The sequence below is a fragment of the Protopterus annectens genome, chromosome 14.part0 (genome assembly GCF_019279795.1).
Source record: "Protopterus annectens isolate FY-2018-M chromosome 14.part0, PAN1.0, whole genome shotgun sequence".
In the NCBI taxonomy this organism is placed as follows: domain Eukaryota; kingdom Metazoa; phylum Chordata; order Ceratodontiformes; family Protopteridae; genus Protopterus; species Protopterus annectens.
This window is the reverse complement of record NC_056748.1, coordinates 711,997,316-712,019,982: the sequence shown is the minus strand read 5'-3', so window position 1 is coordinate 712,019,982 and position 22,667 is coordinate 711,997,316. Positions and strand designations below refer to the sequence as shown.

The window sequence follows — 22,667 nt, the reverse complement described above, 5'->3', positions numbered from 1 at the left end:
AACAGACATGTTTTATTTTCAGATCAGGGCTGATAACATTCACCATTAAAACATGGGAAATCAAATTCAAAACTGGCAAGGATCGAAATGGCATTTGGCCTACCATGTCAAAGTCATGATATTAATCTTGGCATTCCTATACCAGGCCTACTTAGAAAACACACCTTATAATGTCACTAATTAAGCTGGGCTTCTCTTCAGCCTTTGTATAAACAAAACACAAAGGCACGTAAGTGTAATCAAGCTCAAGACTGGAACATAGCACTTGAAGATGGGGGGGGGGGGGGTGAAATAGTAAAATCATCTTCCTAGAATCCCAGAGACTGCATAAATGTCAGGACTACTTTACCAGCTACAAGTATTTGACATGAACTGCTATAGCAGCAAATAGGCTGAGGACTAAGCAGCCTACCACAAGTCAAAACAGTTTATTGTTGAAGGGAGAGTTCTGCTTACTTAAATCAGTTTAAGTATGGTCGAGAAGCTCTGTCATAGCAGGAGAGGAACTGTCACAGCTCAGTTGTTTTCCTTTATTGTCCTTCTACATGCAGAATTATAAAAATATGTTGTGGGATAGACACAGGGCTTAAGGCAATACAAGTGTATCACTGAGACAGAGGCTCTTATTGTTTACTGTTTCCTTTGTTGTCCTTTGTCACCCATATGCATAATTAATCAATCAATCAGAATTAATCAATTTGGATGGTGCAGTGGTGCAGCAGTAGCGTTGTCTCCACACAGCAAGAGTTTCTCTGGTTCGATTCTTGGCTGGAGTGCCTTTTGTGCAGAGTCTGCATGTCCTCCCTGTGTTCGTGTTTCCTCTGGATGCTCTAGTTTCCTCCCACGTTACAAAGACATGGATCTGGAGTGTTGCTCCCCGGGCCTCCACTGAAAATAGGCTTCATTCCAAGTCAGACTATCACGGTTAACAAATGTTAAATAAATAAATTACAAAGATGTGTTGTGATGTAAACACAGGACTTAAAGCAGTCCAAACATGACTGTTGGCTTAGCAACAGCGGGAGCAATGGCTGTTACATCTACTTTTTCCTTGGTCATTCTCCTTTGCAATGTTTATACAAAATGATAACAATGCATTGTGAGGTGGACACAGGACTGAAGGTAGTCCAAGCATGATTAAACAGCCCTGTTACAACAGAATTATAAAAAAACATGTTGTGGGGTGGAAAAACTACCTTTTATATTCCTGTCTTACTAGAAGCAGAGAAGGAGAGAAGCTGCAGATGGGAAACAAATATGAGCTCTGCTTAGCAAGGATATTTAATTTTGAGACACATGCTGAGCCTAAAAATATGCAGAAGTGAAAAACTAATGGAACTTGAATGTGGAACCAATGTGATAATAATTGTCAGCACTGAGAATGGTAGAACAAGGAAAAGGAAGCAATTTGTGATATAATTATTAATAAGTGGGAAATAAGAAATCTGTATGAATTTTCAGAACACAACTGTTTAACTGTAAATGGGTAAATGCTATAATTTGGAAACTCTGAGCAGAAAAAAAAACACATAAGGGTTTGTAGTCTTCATGGGAGAATACAAAGTGTAATACTTGTGTGGTGATAATGGAAGAAGGGTATATGAGTCAAGATGTAAAAAAATTGTGTTTAATGCTAGTTAAGCTATGTGATGTCCACACTCTAGGCCAGTAATCAAGGAGCCTGAATCCTCAACACTGACACTTGAGATGGACGTTGACTTGGAATACAAATGGATACACTCAGTATTTCCAGATGCAGACCTCTCTGCATAAAGCACAATTTCCCATAAGAGTACACAGGGAACACATTCAGCTGGGAGGTCTGGATTTCTTCATCTCTGTCTCACTTCATGGCCCCAATAAGGCTTCCCATTAGCACAGCTATAGGATAAAGTCTTCAGTGAGTGTCTAAGCCAAGTCCTCCAGCACCCTCTCTGTGAAACAAGTGCTTCATGTCACTGCTCCAAGTAGGTGACACACACACACTGTGAGATTTGATTCACACAACACACACACACACACACACACACACACACACACACACATACGAAAGGCTGGGACAGATTTATCTACTGTTCCCCCTTCTGCCCAGACTATAAGGTAGTTATCACTGCCACCAGGCACTACAAAGCCAGCTACCTAAGGCTGTTGCAAGGGTACACAATTATGCTGAGTGAAATTAATATTAATACAAATGGGAATGTTGACCAAACAGCCAGGCTTCAGGAGTGGTCACAGTGTCACCAATAGATATAAGTACTTTCAAAGGTTAATATATTCTCTAAAGGATCAGCCACAATGAAAAGTTTAAATATATGTAATAATAAATAATAAAAAGAACATGAAAATACAAAATATCTATTTACAGTAAGCGCCAGAGTTTCAATCACAGGAAATATTAAAAATAACAGAGCTGGAAAGATTCATAAAGCTACAGAAAAGCAATAATTAACTATTCTCAATATATTTTCCCGACTGATCTAGAGAATTACTGTTCCTACTTACTTATAGAGCAAGGCAAGATAAAGTAGGTGAGGGATCCTTCTATGTCAGGTTCCAAGAATCAGACTCCCCTGAGACTTCAGTCTCAGCTAATATTAAAATATTATTTCTGTACAGAATAACATTGCATACATCTGGTCATCTGACTTCTAATTTCCATGCACCCCCCCCCCCCCCCCATTGCTAGAAACTGCCAGGATTCAGCACCTACATGTCAATAATACACACACAAGAGTCAGACAGCTGGTGTAGCTTCTGGAAGTCACAAAACAACTACAAATGTCTACTCCTCCCACAGAGACCAACAAACCATGCTTCCCACAGATATCGCGTCTCTGGCTTCACTCAAAACTGCGAGAACTGGCCTAGGCCCAGTAATTTAATTTTCTTACTATTTCTCAAAGACAGATGGACTGAGATTAACCTCTTTTCTTCCAGTATCCTCTGTTACAATGTACACATTTAAACAGTTAATGAATGTACATTTCTTTTCTGTCCAGCAGGGCACATTGTTAACACATCTTTAACACAAGCAGCTTTACAAATAAATTTCCTACACAAGCATCTGTACGAATCAATTTGATATTCAAATAACATGCAATTCTTTATTAAATTCCAGCTAGCTGTGCTGGCATAAGTTACACATCCACTGCCCTAGTTCTCCTGGCATAGCTGGCAATACCTCTCATTGACAAAAGCTAAATTTTCTATAATTGCCAAAGTCAAAAAGGAAGATGACATGCAATTTGCAAACTTATCTTGATACTGATGGTCTTTCAAATACATGGAGTGAAACGAGAAGCATATGAGGCCTGCCTGTCACCTTGGTTTTCTCACTGGCATATCAGGTGAAACATCTGGCAACAGCAACATCAGGACTGACTGGTTAGTAGAAGATAGTAGAATGACCTGAGAGTGACAGATGAGTGCAAAGGTTGGTGTGGCAGTCTTACTGCTTAAATAATACTAGTCGTGTTACTGAGTTCATAGACAGACCGCACACATTTAGAAGGATGACATCAGGGACTTGGTGAAAGTAACATAGTTTAATGAAGGCAAGGGACTAGGGAGCTATGTTAGAAGCATTTTATTGTCTGAGCTCAGTAAATGGGAAATGTTTGCCTGTAAGCTTCTGCAGGGTTTCAGCGTGTCAGGCAGAAACATCTTTCATATATAAACATCAGAATATGAAGAGAATGTCTGCAAAGTTGAGTAGAACTACTATAATTAAGATAAAAACAACAATATATAATTAGTTACACAACTGAATAAAGAATAGTGATGGTAAGGGCATATATAGCTGGTTTGTATTTTTACATAATTGGTAAAATGTATCTATCTGTCTGTGCAGTAGTAAAAAAAAGTGAATTTGAACACAAAGTATAATAATAGAATTAAGCTGACGAGCCTATGCTATATTGATAAAATAGGATGGCCCCATTAAGGAGTTATTTGTAAGGCATAATGCTGTGTATCCTAACAGCACTGAAATAAGAAGAATGCAGTTTCAAAATGCAGCACTCTGGCAACCACTGTTCAAACAAACAATGGAAAAAGTGATATGTAACTGATAAGAGATGTATAATGTATACATAGACTACCTCCTGATAACTTTCTTGCTTTTCTTTTGATCTCAAAGCCACTTTTTCTCTCCACTCTACTCTTACATTTAGCTATTTCTTTTCTACAAATTCAAACCTCTTACTTCATTTCTCCTACCATACCTTTTTTCTTTTTCCTTTCTGTATGTCTACTTTCACTAACCATATTTCTTTCTAGTAACTCCTGCTTCCTTTCAACTTCTCTATTTACTTTCTTTTCAGACTGTATTTTCTTCTTTACTCCTTATGTTACTTCTCATTTTATTAAGTATTTCATCTCAATTGTCACTTCATCTTATCTTGACAATTCTATATCCTGATGTCTCAGCTGTTCTTTCCTACTGTCCCATTATCAACCTTTTGTAAATTACCTTGTATACATGCATTTCACTGTGAGTGTACTTAACACAGTTTCTACTATAGAACAAGCAAACAAAAGGTAAGTTCCAGCAGCTAAAGATGTGTCTGGTCAGAAAAGCTCCAACAAAACTTCAAAAGGACTGGCTCATATTACCACAGGAAAAAACTCTTATGAAGCTTTCACAACAATGCTTCTTCAGGTTAAAAAACAGAAAACTGCCTCTGTCTGATTTATACCTAAACACATTTTTTTTCTTCTTCCTCCTTTTCTCCCATTACTGTCTAACCACTTTGATATACTAACTGTCTGGATTATACTAGAGTAGCCAAGGATGCGAATACTCTCTAAAAAATATCTTGGAGTTAGCCCTACAGAGTTGTTTTACTCTAAAACTACCTGTAGTTGTACTATGTGTAAATATATTATGTCGTATAATCTTCTTCACATACTTTAATTTGCAATTTGAAATTATGTCTCGTATTCTTCCATAGTTTGTAACTGTTATACCTTTCTTGAATTTTTGTAAACAATTTTTGTTTTGTTTGTGTTTATTTGTTCAGCCTTTCTCCCCGTTTTGTCTGTTGTTTATGTGTGGAGCTTTTCTCCCTGGGCCTCTACTGAAAATGGAAATATATCCAGCTAGATTAGCCCGGTTAACAAATGTAAAATAAATAAATAAATAAATAATATTAAAACATTATTTCTGTACAGAATGACATTGCATACATCTGGTCATCTGAGTTCTAATTCCCATGCACACACCCCCCCCCCCCATTGCTAGAAACTGCCAGGATTCAGCACCTACATCTCAATAATACACACACAAGAGTCAGAGATCTGGTGTAGCTTCTGGAAGTCACAAAACAACTACAAACTTCTACTCCTCCCACAGAGACCAACAAACCATGCTTCCCACAGACATCGCGTCTCTGGCTTCACTCAAAACTGTGAGAACTGGCCTAGGCCCAGTAATTTCATTTTCTTACTATTTCTCAAAGTCAGATGGACTGTGAGTAACCTCTTTTCTTCCAGTATCCTCTGTTACAATATACACATTTAAACAGTTAATGCATGTACATTTCTTTTTCTGTCCAGCAGGGCACATTGTTAAGACATCTTTAACACAAGCAGCTTTACAAATAAATTTCCAACACAAGTATCTGTACAAATCAATTTGATATTCAAATAACATACAATTCTTTATTAAATTCCAGCTAGCTGTGCTGGCATAAGTTACACATCCACTGCCCTAGTTCTCCTGGCATAGCTGGCAATAACTCACATTGACAAAAGCTAAATTTGCTATAATTGCCAAAGTCAAAAAGGAAGATGACATGCAATTTGCAAACTTATCTTGATATTGATGGTCTTTCAAATACATGGAGTGAAACGAGAAGCATATGAGGCCTGCCTGTCACCTTGGTTTTCTCACTGGCATATCAGATGAAACATCTGGCAACAGCAACATCAGGATTGACTGGTCAGTAGAAGATAGTAGAATGACCTGAGAGTGACAGATGAGTGCAAAGGTTGGTGTGGCAGTCTTACTGCTTACTTGATACTAGTCGTGTTACTGAGTTCATAGACAGACTGCGCACATTTAGAAGGATGACATAAGGGACTTGGTGAATGTAACATAGTTTAATGAAGGCAAGGGAGCTATGTTAGAAGCATTTTATTGTCTGAGCTCAGTAAATGGGAAATGTTTGCCTGTAAGCTTCTGCAGGGTTTCAGCATGTCAGGCAGAAACATCTTTCATATATAAACATCAGAATATGAAGAGAATGTCTACAAAGTTGAGTAGAACTACTATAATTAAGATAAAAGCAACAATATATAATTAGCTACACAACTGAATAAAGAATAGTGATGATAAGGGCATATATAGCTGGCTTGTATTTTTACATAATTGGTAAAATGTATCTATCTGTCTGTGCAGTAGTAAAAAAAAGTGAATTTGAACATGAAGTATAATAATAGAATTAAGCTGACAAGCCTATGCTATATTGATAAAATAGGATGGCCCCTATTAAGGAGTTATTTGTAAGGCATAATGCTGTGTATCCCGACAGCACTGAAATAAGAAGAATGCAGTTTCAAAATGCAGCACTCTGGCAACCACTGTTCAAACAAACAATGGAAAAAGTGATATGTAACTGATAAGAGATATATAATGTATACATAGACTACCTCCTGATAACTTTCTTGCTTTTCTTTTGATCTCAAAGCCACTTTTTCTCTCCACGCTACTCTTACATTCAGCTATTTATTTTCTACAAATTTAAACCTCTTACTTCATTTCTCCTACCATACCTTTTTTCTTTTTCCTTTCTGTATGTCTACATTCACTAACCATATTTCTTTCTAGTAACTCCTGCTTCCTTTCAACTTCTCTACTTACTTTCTTTTCAGACTGTATTTTCTTCTTTACTCCTTATGTTACTTCTCATTTTATTAAGTATTTCATCTCAATTGCCATTTCATCTTACCTTGACAATTCTATATCCTGATGTCTCAGCTGTTCTTTCCTACTGTCCCATTATCAACCTTTTGTAAATTACCTTGTATACATGCATTTCACTGCCAGTGTACTTAACACAGTTTCTACTATAGAACAAACAAACCAAAGGAAAGTTCCAGCAGCTAAAGATGTGTCTGGTCAGAAAAGCTCCAACAAAACTTCAAAAGGACTGGCTCATATTACCACAGGAAAAAACTCTTATTAAGCATTCGCAACAATGCTGCTTCAGGTTTAAAAACAGAAAACTGCCTCTGTCTGATTTATATAACCTTCAAAACCACAAGACCTCTGTGTAGATTGGGGGAAGATGGGCGAAGGCTGCCAGCCTAGTCAAATAGAATTTGATACATAATTCTATCATTTGTATATATAAATGTATAATACAGGCTTGTGTTCTTAAATGAAAGAAAACACTGTAAAATATGAACTTCAAGATTGTTGCAACATTGCCATCTGCTGTAAGGAAAACTAAGCCAAGCATTTCAAATGTTCTTTGTAGTTAAAATTATCTAAATAGTGGTGCCGAAGTGGCTGGCTGAACACATTCTTTCTATTGTTTCAACTTGAGGAATAATTGCTAGAGTGTACATGTGAAATGTCTTTTATTGTTGTAGTTTCCTGAGCAGGTGTTAAGATTGCTAAATAATGCAGTTTGTTGGCCTGGAAACTCCAGACTAAGTGTCAAAATTATGTAATGTGTATACTGGGAAAACCTGAGGGTCAAAATGATGTAATTTGGGAGGGCCTAGCAGAACTGTTTGTTAGTGAATTTAAAAACTATTGGTGAGAGAGAGACTGTGAGCATTTTGATCTTGATATCCCACTTATCAGCACTCAGCCTGTTGTCTTATGTAAGTAGGGTCTTAGAAGTATGCTTTCTTGTAGTAATAGCTAGGAACTTAGAAGAAAGTTAGACAAGTGCTTTTCTGTTATATCAGAACTTTCCTACTGTATTATTTTAAGTTTCTGTGTGATCTCTAAACTCTTAGATATCACTGTGGTGTAGTAGTATTAGTATTGTCTTGTGTTTTTAATTATTTATCATTAAATATTTTTAAAAACCTTTACCCGTGGCTGGTTTGTGTAGAGATAAGTAAGCTCTAGAGTACATTGCATATTTATAGAGTTTATTGTCATAAACCACTCTAATAAGCCTTAGACTGAATAGTCACATTACCAATTGGATAATAATATTGCACAGTAATAAATGGACAACCTTTTAAGGGCCTTTGGGTAGCTGATAAGTATTAACTGGTGGTGGCAGAAATTACTACTGTATAGTCTGGGTAAAGGGCACAGCTGAATAATCTGTGTCAGCCTTTCCCAGGAGTGTCTGTAAAGTTGTATAAATACTTATCTCAAAAGTGTGTGTGGTGTGTCAGCTACCTGTGCAGGGACACAAAGCACTGATGGGACAGAGAGGGCACTGGAGGTAAGCTTGCCAGCTAGGCTGACATCTGGACCCTATAGCTGTGCCAGTGGGGAGTCTTATTGAGGACCTGGGGAACAAGGGAGCAACCATCCCCAGACTAACTGTGATCTCTGTGTGCACTTTAAGGGAAATTGTACTTTACTGTGTGTATTTGTTATCCTTTCCTCTTATATGAGATGCCCTTCCTGATGTTAGTGGTGAGGATTGAGGCTCCTTGATTGCTGGGCTAGGGCACGATCATCACAACCTCAAACACAGTTACTCGTTGGTCACCTTAATTTCATCTACCTTAACTTCAAAACAGGTTGATTACTGTTTAACCCATTCAAACCCAGGCTTGAATCTGTTCTTAGTTTATTAATTGACATGTACTCTACAGTCTCTGTTTGAACAACTATCCCCCCCGTTATTCTCATAGAATCTCTGTATAATTAAAAATGTAATATAATGAGCTTGATATGTATTTTTATATGTTTAAATAAGGCATTCATTTCAAAAGTCCTTCTTATTTCAGACATATGGTCACATATCATCTTGCCTAGCTTTCTATTAGACTTGTCAATATAAAATGCTGAACATTGTCTGCATTTGTTTAAATATACTATGTCTTCAGTGTCACAAGTGAGACAGATAGCAAAATGAAACTTCTTTTGTGTAACTGAATGTGTGAATGAACTATCCCTAGAAATAAACTTGCAGAAAGTGCATTTATGGCATGAATATGTCCCCTTTTTTGTATAACTATAGTATAAACACCTCTGTGTTGCTCCACCTGCTTTAAGTTACGTGAATATCTATATCCAAAGAGAGATTTTTTTTCATGTTAGTATTTACAAAATCTGTTCCTTTAAGATGTGCCAATGCTTCTTAACTATTTGTTCAAGTGATTTTGTATTTGTAGTACAGGTAAATAGTTAATGTAAGGATTCATTTACGCTTTTTGGTCTTACATCACCAGTCCTTTGTACTGTTTGTGTCAGTAACCCTTCGTTTCTTAATGGTGACCAGTTAATGAGACCAATGAGTAACTGTGTTTGAGGTCATGTGGTTTTGAAGGCTATAAAAAAACAGAAGGAAGCTATTTTCAAATTTTTAACCTGAAGAAGCATTGTTGCAAAAGCTTGTTAATAAAAGTTTTTAGTGTGGTGATTTGAGCCAGTCTTTTTGGAGTTTTGTTATAGTTTCTAGTATACCTGTTTTTGTACTTTGCAGTATCAACTATAACTGTATTTTTGTAAATTAATTTATGTAATTCTGCTTGTATTTTTCTTTCTCAATTTTTGCAACGTTGTGGAACTTTTCTCCCCAAATCTCCATTAAAAATGGGTTTTTATCCCAGTTTGTCTTACCCAGTTAACAAAAACAAATAAATAAAATAAATACATTTATTCCAAGTTGATTAAAAAGCATATCCCATCATTATGGACTGTAGAAGTAGTAAAGGACAATATAATAAAGGTAGATCCAGTTTCTGTGGTATTCCCCATCTCCCTCAGTACAATGCATTAGTTGCTGACTGAAATAAGGGACCAGAGACTATCATTCAAATTCATTTAAAGAGACAATAGTGTGATCAAAAATGTGTAGTTCTCGCAAAAAACATTGATATAATAAAAATGTTGCATCCAAAAAACTTGAATAGTGAGAATCAATTCACATTGACAAAACAATGCAGTTGCACTAAGGAAAGTGGGGAATACAGCAAAAAGCTTCACAGCATTCTGGTGTACAGCAGTGCTTTTAGTTGTACAGGCCATTTGATACTTTTTACATACACCATGGTCATAGCTCTCAACCAGTCAGGGGCAAATCTCAACAGAATCAGGCACAAATCCAGAAATAATCAGGGGCAATCAGGGACAACACTTTTAAATATCAGTAGCACTAACTTGAGACATTGACAGAATAGGGGAATATGAATTAATTTATATATTTCTGAATTAAAATAGGTCAATAACTTTAATTATTGCCATTATTTATTAAGTGAAACTAACCTTCTTCTCTACAAAAGTCACCTGTTTTAGGAGGGATTAAGAGGGACATATCTAAAATTTGAGTGAAAATCAGGGATGTCACTGAAAATAAGGGACATTTGAGAGGTATGTGGCTCCTGCACCCTATTCAGATGTAGATATATGCATGATTGTATGTCTTTAGACTGGAGATAAAAACAAATACTTGACATCTAATAATATGTAGTTTCAAAAATTATGAAATCGATAAGTAAACAACTGACACCATCAAAATATGGCAATACTGAAATGTATAAACCACTAAGATATTGTTTGTGAAATAGAGAAATACAAACCTGTCTGTAACACACCATGCTGGTCACTTACTATGGTGTAATAAAAGTCTCAAGTTCCTGCCATTTCAAGGCTTAATTACCTGTAGATAATCTACAGATGTAACAGCTATGCCACTGAAACTACTTCTTAACATCCAACCCAAATGCATTGACCATATTCTAGAATGTTTTTTTTTCTTTTTAATTACGCTCTTTTCATATGGTACCTGTTGAAATTGTTCTTGAATTAGATGAAACATGAGTATGTTAATGTCTAGTGGCAGTCACTACAAATACTACTTTCCTGATGATATTTTTTCTGTATTGTTTTTTTTCCAGCCCTGTCACAGAATGGATACTATACAAATGAAGACAATGAGGTAAGCCATTATAGTCTGCTATAACTTTATACCTGAATTTCACTGCCTATAACTAGCTTGTAGTCTAGCAAATTATGTTGTTGTCTTTGTATGGAATGTAATACAGGGATTTTTTATTTTTTAAAGAATAGTTGTTTTTAACGCAGCCCTTTGCACAGCCAAAGCAATGAATCTCACCTTCAACAAAGCAGGGCTGGGAACAGAATGTGGTTTCCAATAGATATGGTTATGGGGGAAGATGGCAGATAAATACACTGACTATCTTTCCCCATGAAGTGGGCAGGATAGGGGTAGCAACACCATCACTTTTGGTGTATGAATGCTGTGCAAGTTAAAAGGTTGTCACACATATGGCATTAGGAATAAATCTGTGAAGTAGGTTGTATAGCTGAGCATGGAGCCTGAAAGTTGGAAAAATACCAATAAAAAGACTTTTTCTAGGGGTTCTAACCTTGAGACATATTGTAACCAGGATACGAAAGCTAAGAGCTATTCCCACGTGTTTTGGAAGGGTTGCTAACTTGGGGACTCCATCACCTTTGACTGTACAGTGTAGAGGGCTTCAAGGCAGGATGAGAGATTCACTACACATACACACACACACACACACTCACACATTTTTATTGCCCTACTGTCCACCACAGTTCACTTTAATTTATAAGGGGAAGGCTAAACCTGGCTTCCACCTTTGCTTCCTCAGAGAAACTTTGTAAAAATGTTTTGTATATCACTGTTATCACCATGGTAGACCATAAATCAGATACGCACTGCCTTTGACTCAGCTTGTGAAAGGGATTATATCCGGCTGCATTTGAACTCCATTAGAGAAGCTTTAAAAATACTGAGCAATTAAAAACAGGCAATGCATTCGCCTAAACAGCCTTATATGCTTTTGTTCTATAAGTCTTTCTTTATTAACTTTCTCACCCAGTTTGTTTGAGTGGAAGTATTCCTGGCTGGCTTTCACTGTCTCATTTACATTAGAAAAATGTTTTGCATATCACTGCATGAAAAACTGTGTTCTGCAAATATGCTACTTTACTTCTATCTCACCTCACAGCAAGAGGTTCTCTGGTTCGATTCTTGGCTGGGTTGCCTTCTGTGCGGAGTCTGCATGCCCTCCCTGCAGTCAGGTGGGTTTCCTCCGGGTGCTACAGTTTCCTCCCACATTCTAAAGGCATGCAATAGGTGGACTAGACAGAGCAAATTGCCCTAAGGTGTGTGTGTGTGTGTGTGTGTGTGTGTGTGTGTGTGTGTGTGTGTGTGTGTGTGTGTGTGTGTGTGTGTGTGTGTGTGTGTGTGGTATGGATGAATTACCACAGCAGGGCTAGCCACCTGGTGGTGTAAACCTTGGCTCGAGATGATTGTCACTGTTGAAGTGACACCCCGACCTCGTGTTCAAAAATGGGAAAAAGGGGTTGAGGATGGGCTTCTGTCTGTTTCTTTTGTCTAACTGCCCTTGTTACACGCTGTATTTGTATATGTGGAATGGCTTTCACTGACTGCCTCCACTCCCTCAGAAAAAAACTTTCAGAAATGCTTTTAGATCACTGCATGCAACATTGTGCTGCAGACATACCACTGTTTTTAGTTGTGTTAATGCTTTCTGGTGGTGCTAATTTACTCCCCTGTTCAACCAATGTACATGGATGTAAGTCTACATGTAGCTGCTATTATTTGTTCAGAGGAAATTTTCTTCTATTTGCATTATTATTTTTTTTGCAAACTCCACTTGTTAGAGTAACTTGGGGTTTCACAGGGTATCTCTGGAAAAAATATTATTATTATCAATTTTTTTAGTTTTTTTTATAATAATGATGATGTACCCGTATACATACCTCTCAACCTCTTAGATCAAGAAATATGGACAAAGCCATAAATAAAAGTGGGATAAAGGCCCAGAAATAAGGACAATTGTTAAATATTACTCCTACAAACTTAGAAAGTTGACAGAAAAATAGGTTTTCCGTTATCGTGAATTTTCTGAAGGATATGAAGTCTGAAACTCAAATGTTTGTCATTATTTCCTAACTTCAGTCTTTAATGATTTGCCACTAATTTCCCAGAAAACACAATTTTATGAAAAAGGGACCAAAACTATGAGGCCAAAATCTGGACATTCTGCGAAAATCTGTACAGTTGAAATGTATGACTGTATACCTAGATGCCATTACTCCAGTTTTCAGATATATATTTTAATTCATATGGCAGCTTTCATGTACCTACTGCTTTTCCTGTACTTGCATCTAGTTTTCCTTTTTTTATGTGTTACAAACTCAACTGGTGGGAGTGAAGTTGTGTTGCCTTGTGGTATTTCTTCATGCAATATTGTTTTGCTCAATAATTTTTATTAAGAAATATATTAACATAAGAAATTCACCAGCATAACAACACCTGCATGTAGTCACCTTTAGTTAATATTATCTAGTGACTTTTCTTTTTCAACAATGTCATACTTTATACATAACTAAAACTAATCACTCCCTCCCCTGCTGAGAGTTGCCATTAATCTGTTTTCTCCCTCATCACCTCATCTAATTACTCAGCTCACTTAAAACTCTCCAGTAACTCTATTTCTGTCTCCATCCCCATATGCCCTACTCTCTCTCTGTGGCACACTTTATTCAGCTTTAAATTCCACCCCACTCTTTCATCATTCTGCATTCACTTCCTTTTCTGAAACCTTCAAATACTCTTCTCAAGTCCCTCAATACCTCATCACTTTTACTGGTATACAAATTAATTTGAAGTCCCTCAGAATTTCCCTGTACCATCATAAACTGACTATCCATATTTCACTCCTAATCCAGCTCTTAGCAATTTACATCTTGATTCGCCTGAATATAAACAGCCAACATATTGTTTGATCTTTCAACTAACCTCTTACCTCTCTCCCAGTTTCAAACATATATTGTATTGAAGTATAACTTTTCATCTTCCAGTCTCTATCCACTTTCCAACCACCAACATCTTCCCAGAATTCCAGAGCTGGACATTATATTTTCTGCACTCCTTTAGAGTTGTATCACATTTGCAAACTTATTGCCTTTCTTCCTGGTGCTCACAGCACATATGCTGTTGCATCACCCTTTCCTTTTCAAACTATCTGTTGTCCTCTACCATCACAAATGAACATATAAATCCACTAATGGACATACTGGCCTCAGTCCCTTGATTAGCTACCTTAATCAGGCTTCTCCCCCCTACTCATTCCCATTCTGTGCTCTCCAAGTTCCAACTTGCTGCCCATTTATCATGTGCCGCCTCCCCAAAGCATCCGCTCAAAGCTTTACAAATTGTATCTAATCATCCTTTACTCCTCCCACACAAATGACTTTTTTCACATTTTTGTCAGATGACATTAAGCAGTACAGAAATACAGATAGTTTTGCTGCCTTCTTAATATTTTCATTTGCATCTCTAAGGTCTGAGCAGGCACTGACCTGTCTCTAGGTGAGTTCAGAAACTTAAGTCAGACAATTTTTCGTCCTTTTTTTTTTTTGCAAGATGTGAATCTTCCCTGTAAAGTTTACACACAGACAAATATGTTCACTTTTTACTTTTATTCTTATCAGCTACCTTAATGCCTCATAACTCATTTCTGTCAAATAGTTATGATATTCATCACTCTTTAGTTCCCAAATTTTCAAACATCCGCTCTTTCTTTGTCTTCTGCTGAAGTACTTCTTGCATGCAGGGTACAACAAAGGTACCCAGACACAGCATCCACACAATATCATGGCACAAGCCATTCAGACTTTTAAAATGAAGGATCTTTTTCTACAGCTATTCTGCTGATCTTCTGCTCGCACTCTCTCTCTCCCTCTCTCTGACTTTTTTTAGAACAAGTGTGATCATACAGTGTGATATCATACATCTTCCAGGCCTTCTCCTTCCCCTAGTTCAATTGCTAATTGTCACCCCTCAAAGACCAGCTGTTTTGGAAGGAGTTCAACAATCCTGCAACAAAAAGGAATATACTCCCAATTAAAATGAGGCCCTCCACTCATTTTCTTTATCAAAGTATTCATCACTTTTCTTTTGAAACTACCATGTAGTATTTTTTTATGGTGAGACGTCCCTGCATTGGCCCAGTAACCAAGGAGCCTCAATCCTCACCACTGGCAACAGTGAGGGATGTACACAATGGGAGGATGACAAGTGCACACACAGTAAAGTACAATTTCCCTTAAGAGCAGACAGAGATAACAGTCAGTCTGGGTCTGGTTTCTCCCTCTTTCTCCAGATGTCCAATAAGACTCCCCACTTGCACAGCTATAGCGTTGAGATCTCAGCCAAATGATCAAGTCAAAACCTCCAGCACCCTCTCTGTCCAGGTCTATATTAGAACATCGAAGTATCAGAACTTTGAATGTTCTAATATCGAACCCAATTCAGTGAACGCTGACAACATTGAACATTCAGAACAGCAAATTTTTTCTTAGGGAAAAAACTTGCTTTTTCGAAACACATACACACAACACAAGCACACCAAACAAACAGCAATCCACACACATACACCTAAAATCTTACATCTAACCCTACACTAAACTGTACATACACCACTAACTATCCACTTACCTTAACCCAAACCCTAACCCTAAGGTCTGTCACTATCGCACACTCACCTCACCCACACCCTAACCCTAAGTCACCTACCCCGCCCTAACCCTCAAGTCCACACAATCGCGCACTTACCTGACCCGCACCCTAACCCTAATTCACCTAACACGCCCTAACCCTCACGTCCACACAATCGCACACTTACCTGAACCCGACCCATAACGTTCCACCACAGCGCTGAAAATAGAGAAGTGACAGAAACGGACAACCAAATTATTTCTCTGGGAAAAAAATTGGTTTTCTGCAGCTTCGCTATTTTCAGCGTTCGCTGAATAGGGTTCAATATTAGAACATTCGAAGTTCTGAAACATCGATGTTCTAATATAGACCCCGCTGTCCAACCAGTGTTTCATGTCCCTGCCCATGTAGTTGAAACACACACACACACACACACACACACACACACTTTGAGATCTGATTTCTATACAAACACACACACACACACACACCTGGGAAAGGCTGGCACAGGTTTACTAGCTATGCCCCCTTCTGCCCAGACTATAAGGTAGTTATCACTCCCACCAACCAACTCTTTATCAGCTACTAAAAGGCCCTTAACAAAGGGTGTCCAATCCTACAGTGTGATGTTACTAATAATCCAAATAGTAGTTTTGACCAAGCAAGGCTATTGGAGTGGCCTGTACAGTGTCACCAAATACATATGCAAGTACTCTAAGAGCTTAAATATGTCTCACAAATATCAGCCACAAAAATAAGTTTAAATACATTTAATAATAAATAATAAAAGAAAAGAAAACAAAAAAAATCCACCATGAACTGTTTCCTCCCCACCTTTACTGTCTAACCCCTTCTACTAACTTTTTATTATTATTATTCTCTTACTGTCTCAACAACTCTATTCCTCCCGGTCCATCTACCTGTACTTTTGCAAACCCTGACTCCTAATATATTAGCATAATCTCTCTCCCTTACATACAACCTCTTTTAAACTAGATCTGACAGCTTTGTATGTTTGCACTGAAGAAATACCTAGACTGTATGAATGTCTTTTTCCTACATCAACTGCATTACTAATTGAATTGTAAATATTTAAGAATTGTACAAATGTTGTAAATACACGCTGAAACATTTCTGTCACATCTTTTTTGATTTTGCCTCTGTAACTGTTTTACTGTATTGTCTAATGAATGTATTACTGTAGTTTATAATAGTTCTCTGGAGCTTTTCTGCCCAGACCTCCACTGAAAAAGGGCTAATTGCAGCTCAGTTGGACTATTTCTGGTCAACAAATGTAAAATAAATAAATAAATAACAATACTCAATAAACAAACACAGTTACTACGAGTTCAAAATCACAGGAAATATTTTAAAACAACATTGCAAGACAGTCTCAAATAAACACAGAAAACATCTAAAGTAATCTTAGCTATATTCCTATCTATATCTAAAAGAGATACTATGCCCTGAATCTTACAAGCAAGCGCAGATGTGATAATGAGTGAATGTTTCCAGGTCAAAGACAACATACAAAATGCCTAGTCTCTCTCTGAGAGAGTTCTTAAATTAATAAAACACATTTTACTGCTGGGTTAGCCTGTATGACATCACCTTTTGTCACCTGACTTCAGTTCCCAGGCTAAACCAGAAACTAATAGAATTTTAAAATTTCTGTGTGAGAAATACCTATATTTCAGATGTTTGCTCAGGACTATGTAGCTGCTAGGAAGTCATAAAACAATAAAATACTTTACATTTTAAACCTAGTAATTACTTTTCTTTCAAGACAATAGAAATACTTCTAGCTCTAGACATTGTGTCTGCTATTGAACTGAAACTGAGAGATAACATCTTTTGTTTATGGCTCAGCTTTGCAAGTTAATCTTCTATGTTCCAGCAGCGTATGCTGTGTTTACATTCGTTAAGCTCAGTACATAGCATACATTTCTATATAAATCATATCAATATTCACAAATGATGTAGAATTATTTACAAAATTCCAGATAGCTGGGCTGGCAGTGTCACACATGGTACAAATCTATCTCAGGTTCAACACTAGTAAGGATGGTCTCTTACAGGAGAACATCTGTGAGAGGTCATGACAAACTTTTTAAGATCCTGATTGAACTATTCTCTGAGACCTATACATAATTTAGTGATATAATGGTCTTTTACTCCTGCTTTCTTCCTAAAACAACACATTAGTTGCAGCCTCGCTGAAATGTTTTCATGTAGAATAAATAGTACCAGCAGCCTCATCTTTTCAAGTGCTTGATCACAAAATAATATGCACTTCTGTGAAAAAACTGGCCTTTCCAACTGGTTGTTAGATTATGTCATGAAAATCCAGGTCTACACACATCGCAGTTGCATTATACTGCATTCACGTTTGTCTTTATTATGAATACTCCACACGGAAAATGTTTTGCTTTACTAATTTTAAATGATTTTTATTAACATTATTAATTTATTGTATAGGTCCCTGGTCGAAAAAGAGTCCTTGGGTCAGCCATCAACCTTGCTTAACAAACATCAATCAAACAAAGAAACAAAAAAATGAACAAATAGATAAATGAATGCATGAATGAATGAAATAATAAATAAATAAACCACAATCAAAAATAGGAAGAGGTTTCCAAGGCTAAGTCTTACTTTACATGAACTAAAATTCTTTTTAAGATCTGACAATATAGCCCACAAGCTAAAGCTGTGAGCTAATTAATAATTGTATGCTGTAGTCCTAGATTTCATTTCCTTGGTTTCTACCACATATTATATGCGGTTGTAATTGTGATGTCCCCTCTCTGGGCCAGTAATCAAGGAGCTTGAATCCTCACCACTGACACTGGAGAAGGACATTCACGTGGAACAAAAAAAAGATATACAGAATTTCTCTGCATCAACCACAATTTTCCTTAAAAGCACACCGCGAACATACTCAGTCATGGGTCTAGATTTATCTGTCTGTTTCCTTCCAGGTCCCCAGTAAGACTTCCCACTGGCAAGGGTATACAGTGGAGTCCTCAACCAAGTGTCCAAGCCAAGTCCTCCAGCACCCTCTCTGAAACCAGTGCTTTGTGTCCCTGCTCCAAACAGCTGGCACACACACACACACACTCTTTGAGATTTGCTTTGCACACACACACACACACACACACACACACACACACACACACACACACACACACACACACACACACACACACACACACACACCTGGGAAAGATTTGCACAGATTTACTAGCTATGCCCCCTTCTGCCCAGACTATAAGGTAGTTACTGCCACCAGACACTCCAAAGCCAGCTACTCTAAAGGTGTCACAAGGGTACCCAATTAAACTGAGTTCAATTAATATTAGTACAAATGGTAGTGTTTGACCAATTCAGTAAGGCTTTCAGGAGTGGCCACAGAGTCATTAAATAGATATGAGTACTCTCAAAGGTTAAGATATTCTCTAAAGGACCAGTCACAGTGAAAAGTTTAATTATATTTAATAATAAATAATAAAAGAACATGAAAATACTAAATATATATTTATAATAAACACCAGAGTTTCAATCACAGGAAATATTAAACATTAACACAGAAAAATAGATTCACACAGATACAGGAAAACAGTACTTAACTAATCTGACTATATTTTCCTGTCTGATCTAAAGAATCACTATTCCCTGGTCACTTACTAGAGCAAGACAAGATGAAGTAGGTGAGGGGTCCCTCTTTGTCAGTTTCCAAACACGGAGTGCTCTGAGACTTCAGTCTCATCTTCAGAGCTGGTTTACAGAATAACATCACACACATCTGGTCATATGACTTCTGGTTCCCATACTACCCCCTTAGCTAGAAGCTGCCAGGATTTAGCTCATATGTGTCAATAATACACATGCATATAACTTTGCTAAGAGCTGTTGCAGCTTCTGGAAATCATAAAACAATTTCAAGCTTCTACTCTTCCAGAGTACCAATTAGTTCACTGCTAAAGATAATACAGAAGGCTTTCTAGTACTTTTTTCCCAAACATTTTGTCTCTGGCTGCAATCAGAACTGTAAAATACAATCTTTATGGCCTAAATTAAGTAATTTAATTTCTTACTATTTTTGAAAGTTAGCTGAACTGAAATTAACCTATTCTCTTCCAGTATCCTATTTACGGCAGTGCAGTCTAGTATATTACTTTTCTGTCCAGCAGGAAACACTGTTGATTTTTAACACAAGCAACTTTACAAATACATTTTCAACACAAGCATCTGTACAAATCTGTTTGATATACAAATGGCATATAATTCTTTACAAAGTTCCAGCTAGTTGTGCTAGCATATGTTATGTATCCACTGCCCTACTTCTTCTGACATAGCTGGCAATACCTCACATCATCACAAGTCATTTTACAAGTCCATTGCTCTCAGGGACAGCCCTTAAATTGGTATGTGTGCTTAATGGACTGATCTCACTTGGTAAAGTAATGCGGAAACAAATGTTATCTGACTAATATCCTTGAGTCCTGAAGAAAACATATACTTGCTTCCTCTTTATTTGTCTCACATAAAAATTATATGAGACACTTTGTCATCAAAATAACCATTTTCTTGCTCTATACTTCTATCTTAAGTCCTTCAAGATATTTTCCTCATACTTATTAGGTCTTATATAAGTAAAAAGGCATGTGACTTTGCATTCTATTTCTCCTGCACCATTATAGACATTGGTTGCTCTCATTTTACAACTGTATGTAAGCTATACACATCTTAAAATGAGAACAAAACTGAACTATAAAGCAAACTTCCTCTGTTTAATTCTAATCATTTTTTTACTTTAAAGCAGTAGTATCAGTTGAAAGAAATCAGTCTTTTAATTAGGCAGTTAATAAAGTCTAAAGTTCATGCATAATTAGTGCCATAATGCCACCCTCATCATCAGCAGCAGCATTATCAGCATCGCTGTTCATATAAGCATATCACTACTGCATTGCTCTGTTTGCTATGAGAAACAGTTACTAGCTATCTCCAGATATTTCTGCACTAAGGATGGAGCCTGCTGTCCATAGACACCACACACAAAGGAATGCAAGCCTTCTGTGTACTGTGTCTGGTATACTGCCTGTCTGGATCAGGAGTCATAGACAAAAACTGCAGTCTATAACAGCAGTGTAGAGCCCTCAGTCCCACATAAGAATTCCCATCCCCTCTTTTGACAACCAAAGAACAGCTGTACAATACTCTGTGACAGGACAGCACAGTTCATTGCAGCACAGAACTTTTAAAAAGTAATTTTAATACATAGTAGTCCATTGCTCCACTGTTCCCCACTTTCCTGGCTGTTATTTACAAACATGTTAAGTATGATGGTTAATAGAGGGTAACTACCATATTACAGTAAAGAGAGTATCTGGTGCAGTATTGGCTACCATTGGCAGGAACTCTCCAGCGATGCTGTTTGCAGGTGGGACAAGGTTATGCAAAGTAGCAGGTTTTCCTGCATCATAGGGGACTCCATTGGCAGTAAGGAGTCTCCTACTGTGCAGGAATGAGCTGTTATTTGGTGGGCTGACAACTCTGATATGTTGCTCAGCAGTATGTACTGTGCAAAGTATTAGCAGTGGAGGGAGATCACTGCAGCAAGAAGCACAGAGTAATTGCACTGTGCAGGACTGCTATCCCATGATATCCTATTGAGATCAGCTAGTGCTGACTGAATAGCATATGATCAGAGAAAGGAACTGGCAAGCTCAGTTGGAGATGTGTCTCATCTCCCCATACACAAGCCCCTCCAGCTTGCTGTTTATGCTTATAAAACAGTGAATGGGATTCAGTTAATCCTTTTTTATTAATATAATTTAGTCAGCTGTAGGGGGGTGCAGTCAATGACCATGCCATTAAAATTACTGTTAAGGGGAATGGTGGTTAAAAATACTAGGGCTGCCATATTTCCTTTAGGTTTACATAGTTTATAAATGTTATAATGAAATGTTATTTTTTTAATAAAATAATGCATGGAAGAATCTAGGGTGATAAGAAATTTAGTACCACCCAAAAGAGAGACATGATGACATTTCTGCTGAAAAACAAGTTTGATGCTAAGAGAAATATGTAAGCAAACTACATCTGTTTTAGCTTCTGTGGGTATGAAAATTGAAGACATCTCTAAACTAGAAACTGCATTTCAGTTAAACTAACTTGAAACTACAGGATAGGAGTAGATTATGTTAACAATCTTTTTGTTTTCTTCCAGGCCTTATACAAAAAAACTCAACCAATTTCTTTGTTGCAACTTATTCTTGCAGAAGGAAGGAAACAGCAGAACAAGCGAAATAGCCTTTCAGAGTGCTTTTGGAAGTACTGTGTCTAAGTGTTTGTCATCTGTCCCATGTGTTCACATCCTTTTTTCAACCTGTTTTGTTTTGACTAAATATTCTTGAAAGCTACCTGCAAATTATGTAAATAATTTTCATTCACTTCACCAGAATAACAACTGTGTACAAACTGCTGCAGAATTACTAAAAAAAAAAAACAATAAAATATCTATATTTTGCAAATGGCATGTTGTTATGACTGGAAAGTTGTTGATTTCATAGGTCGATATAGCTGTAGAAAGGTAATGAATACAGTAGAACTGATAGGTAAATTTTGAGGTTGCATGAATGCCCATCACTGACAATAACCTTAAGTTTATTTCCCTGTTGTTATAATTTAGTCTCAGCATCAGAAGATGAGATTCAGATAACCACAGTTTTGTAGTATACATTATACACAGCTTATGTTTCTAATTTCATAAATACCAGTTTGTGAAATTGATTGCTCACCATGTTTAGAAAGCACTTCAAGTTTTAACTTTTCTGTTAGTTTTAATTTTGGTCCATGTTTACATTTTCAAGGATATATGCAATTAAGGCCCATCATTTCCAATGTAACCAGGGTCTACTCTGTAGTTTTTCTTCACTGAAATTTTCATACAGGGTCATTCTGCATTAGCTCACCACAATTAACAGGGTTGGAACATGACAA

At 37.1% G+C, this 22,667-nt stretch overlaps 1 protein-coding gene across 1 annotated transcript in view; it reads left to right on the top strand.

Annotated features, from left to right (window-relative positions):
- LOC122788807 (urotensin-2-like) overlaps nt 1-22,203 on the top strand; it is a 61,520-nt gene extending 39,317 nt beyond the window's left edge. The window contains exons 3-4 of the mRNA XM_044055683.1: nt 11,044-11,084; nt 21,895-22,203. Coding sequence (XP_043911618.1) covers nt 11,044-11,084; nt 21,895-22,011 — 158 coding nt within the window. The 3' untranslated portion in view covers nt 22,012-22,203. The remainder of the gene's footprint in view (nt 1-11,043; nt 11,085-21,894) is intronic.
- Nucleotides 22,204-22,667: the final 464 nt, after the last annotated feature.